This window comes from Alligator sinensis, unplaced genomic scaffold (genome assembly GCF_000455745.1).
Source record: "Alligator sinensis unplaced genomic scaffold, ASM45574v1 scaffold1232_1, whole genome shotgun sequence".
In the NCBI taxonomy this organism is placed as follows: Eukaryota; Metazoa; Chordata; order Crocodylia; family Alligatoridae; genus Alligator; species Alligator sinensis.
Genome location: NW_005842537.1, coordinates 687,192 through 691,213, shown reverse-complemented (window position 1 = coordinate 691,213; position 4,022 = coordinate 687,192). Strand labels below are relative to the sequence as shown.

Genomic DNA, 4,022 nt, shown 5'->3' with positions numbered 1-4,022 from the left:
TCCTGATTTCATCCCTGCGTGCCAGAGCAATACTCTTATATTGCTCCCTAGTCGTTTGTCCAAATTTCCACTTCTTGTAAGCTTCTTTTTTGTGTTTTAGCTCACTGAAGAGTTAGTTCCCTGCTAAGCCAAGCTGCGCTTCTGCCATACTTGCTAGTCTTCCGGCACTTTGGGATAGTTCTTTTCTGAGTCCTCTGTAAGGTTTCTTTAAAGCACAAACTACACTCCTGGATTCCTTTCCCTCTCAGACTGGCCCCTCAAAAGATCCTGTCCATCAATTCCCTGAGTTGAAGTCTGCTTTCCTGAAGTCCAGAGTCCTTACACTGCTGCTCTCCATCCTTCCTTTCCTCAGGATCCTGAACTTAGTCTTCTTGTGGTTGTTACTACCCAAATTACCATCCACTTTTACACTGCCCACCAATTCTTCCCTGTTTGTCAGCAGATCAAGGAAAGCATAGCCCCTAGTTAACTTCTCCAGCACTTGCACCAGGAAGTTGTCCCCAACACTCCAAAAACTTCCTGGATTGCCTGTGACAGGTGTATTGCCTTCCGAGCAGAAGTCAGGTTGATTGAAGTCCCCCATGAGAACCAGGGCCTGTGATGAGTCTGCTATCTGTTTGAAGACGACCTCATTCACCTCTTCCTCCTGATCTGGTGGTCTATAGCACACACACACCATGATATCACCCTTGTTCCTCTCCTCTCTGACCCCAACCCAGAGACTTTCAACTAGTGGAGCACCAATACATCAGTTCATATCATATCTGCCCTGATAAAAGGAAAACTGACATTATTGGCAATCGGCTATTTTTGGCTGACTGGGCCAAATAAATGTCGCCAATAAATGCTACGTGCATGCGTGCAGCTGCAGCACGCACGCAGCAGCAGCTTGGAGAGCAGCATCCTGCTGATAAGATGGGGCGGGGGGAAGGGCGTTGGGGGGAAAGGGTGTGGAGGGGGCAGATCAAGGCCCCCACAGCAAGGGAAGGAGTGGGGCTGGGGCAGGTGCTGCCCAGCCGCAGTAGGTCAGGGTGTGAGAAAAAGTCAGTGGCTTGTCCAGAGGAGGCACAGGGAGGCGCGTGGCTCCCTCCGTTGCACGTACCCCCAGGGGAGGCATGTGCCCCCAGACCTGTGTGTGGGGCAAGGGTGGGTTGCTGCTGTAGGATAGAGCTGGAGGCTATGCTGGGCTCTTCCCAGCGGCTGTGCTCAGGCCAGGTGGGGTTGGGTAGGCAGCGGCAGCGGCAGCACTGGGAGGGGGGCTATGGTGAATTTTGGGGTGGCTCTAGCCCCCCCCATGACCCCCCACCCAGAGCCACTGCCGCCACCTGCCCCACCCCACCTGAGCACAGCCCTGGCCCAGGCCACCCCCAGTGGGAAGAGGGAGGCATAGTCTCCGGCCTGGAGCACACAGCAGCAGCCTACCCTCACCCCACACACAGATCTAGGGGGCACATGCCCTCCATGCCTCCCCCAGAGGTGCGTGCAGTGACAGAAGCTGCACTCCCCCTCCACCAGATGTGCTGCAACTCTGTCCCGCACCCCACCCCAGCTGTTCAGCGTCTGTCCCAACCCCACTCCCTTACTGTGGGGGCCCTGTTTCCCCTCCACCCAAAAGACTTACCAGCTGGATGATGCTCTCCAAGCTACCAGGACGCATACTGGCAATCGGATCAGTATCAGCCGATATAGCTGGTTAATAATTGGTCACTGGTATCAGCCAAAAAAATCTTTATCTGGGCACCCCCACTTTCAACAGGCCTATCTCCAGTTTCATACCAGAGCTCTGAGCAATCGTGTCGCTCTTTCACATTAAGTGCAACTCTTCCTCCTCTTCTCCCCTGCCTGCTATTCCTGAACTGTTTGTACCCATCCATGACAGAGCTCCAGTCATGAGGGCTATCCCACCAAGTCTCTATTATTCCCCCACATGTCAGTTCTGTGATATGTGCCCAGGAGCTCAGCTACTTCCTGTTCCTTGCTGGCTTTGGTGCTGGCAGTTTACTGTTCTGGCTGGGCCACCTGGTGGGAGCAGCAGGGAGGGGATGGGACTTTCCTTCCCTACAGCAGCAAGCAGCAATGCCTCACCCTGCACTTAACCTGACCCCACCCCCTTTTACTCTCCCCACCTGCCCTTTTTCTCAAAGTCTTCTCTTTACTGTTTTACTTCTCCAGCCTTCTTGTGCAAAGGGAATGCCCAGCCCAGCCACACAGACTGCAGGCAGGTCAGGCCTTTTGAGATGCCATTTGGGAATGCAGGCCAAAGTCCACCAAGTAGAGCTATAAGCCACCGTTGACAAAGGGGGCTACTCAGGGGACATCACTGATCGCTCGGGACAACTAAAGGACCAAACAGAGTTAGGAGTGAATGTCACAGGATTAAAACAAATGCAGTGAGGGGACACCAAGCAGAGCATGCCAGCCTGTGCCCATTGGCCCTCACATGAGTTCAAGGAGCCAGCGGACACTACCCAGGGATAGGAACAGGGCAGTGAACGGACCAGAGATAGGTCCTCCATCCAGAGCCTTCTTCCTGGCCAGGTGGATTGCCAGGTTGGGTAGGGCCACTCAGGCAGGCCAGGCTCTTTCCACGCAGCTGCTGAGCGACTGAAGCAGGAATCCAACATACTCTGGATCCACCCCTGGCCATGTCCCCTGCTACACGTGGAAATGAAAGCTGGTCACTGGCTAGGAAGTTACAGCACGTTTTCCCCTCTCACATTACAGTGGGCCGGACTTTCTGAGGTGAGCTAGAGGCAACACTTTGCATGCGTGGCTGAGCTAAACTGGCGGTGCAATTTGCCAGTCAAGCACAATACGTGTAATGGGGTGATGGGGCCCCAAGTGATGCAGGGCCATAGTGGGCAAGGCGGGCCCGTGGGCTGACCCAGGATGTGACAGCTCTAACACAGTCTTCTGATCACATCCAACACCGTATTGGGGAGTGGGGGAGACGCCACCCCACCTGCAGTTAGTCTGGTACAAAGCACTGGGGTAGAGGCCGCCTGGGCTGACCAGAGCCCAGGGAGCAAAGCTGTGGTGAAGAAGGCCTCTCCTCCCCTACCCCAATGGTCTGTGCCCAGCTGACTACAGCCCAGGTGGCGCCTTCCTCCTCCCTCCGTCAATCAGATGGTGCCTTCCTTCTCCCTCCATCCCCGGGTGGAACCTTCCTCTCCCGTGGTACCTTCCTCCCAACCCCATCCCCGGGTGGAACATTCCAATCCCCCTCAAGTAGTACCGTCCTCCTCCTTCCATCCCCAGTTGAAACCTCCCCCCCCCCTCCGCTGCCAAGTGGTCGAGCCCTATGGGGTCTGAATCGGAGACGTGTGCGTGTGGGGGGAGGGCTCAACCCACGTCAAGCGCCGACCCCCACCCCAGGGCCCCCGACAGAGGGTCTCCCGCCTAACCGAGGGGCTCCCTTGCTTCTGTTGCCGCCGCGACCCAGCCTCCCTTTACCTCCATGTCGGAGCCGCAGCCGGTGGCGGAAGGGAAAAGAGGAAAAAACTCAGCCTAACGGCTCCTCTGCACCCCTCTGCATTCCTTGCCCTACTTCCGCCTTCGTCATCGTCCCGCGCCTCTAGCGTCACATTCTACACCACACCCAAGGTCGCAGCGACCGTTCCCTTACGTTGCCAGGCCCGTCCGCTCTGCGCACGCGCGAAGCCGAACCAGCACCGCCCGGAATCCGTTGCACACGTTAGAGCTAGGGGCGGGGCGAGCCCCGGGCTGTGTGGGCTCCCCAGGTGTGGCGCTCGCCGGCGCTTGCTAATGTCCGTTCAAGCCCACCCCACCAACGGATGCCAGTTCCCTACCTGCCTTGGACTAGTGAAAAGGGTCCAGGGAGGGTCTGACTCAATCAATCATCTCAGGCTTTAGGAGGCCAGAAGGAAAAAGGGGACGAGGCGGCCTTTTCCAAACGCGTTCTGTGGAAAGGGCTGAATTCCATTTGTAATTAGGAACCAGGAGTAAATGTATAGCTGTTGCCAAACATGAAGTGCCTTTGGGAACAGTTAAGGTGGCAGTAG

General features: G+C 56.2%; 1 protein-coding gene across 2 annotated transcripts in view; it reads right to left on the bottom strand.

The window, feature by feature from the left end:
• The window catches only part of GCC2 (GRIP and coiled-coil domain containing 2), a 59,575-nt gene extending 55,926 nt beyond the window's left edge, over positions 1-3,649 (bottom strand). Inside the window, exons 1-2 of one of the 2 annotated variants that reach the window (XM_025213556.1) lie at positions 3,454-3,649; positions 2,499-2,655 (exon numbers count right to left, since the gene is read on the bottom strand). In XM_025213556.1, coding sequence (XP_025069341.1) covers positions 2,499-2,624 — 126 coding nt within the window. In that variant the 5' untranslated portion in view covers positions 2,625-2,655; positions 3,454-3,649. The remainder of the gene's footprint in view (positions 1-2,498; positions 2,656-3,453) is intronic. The other variant, XM_006031884.3, reaches the window with a different exon arrangement.
• Between the last annotated feature and the right edge of the window lie 373 nt (positions 3,650-4,022).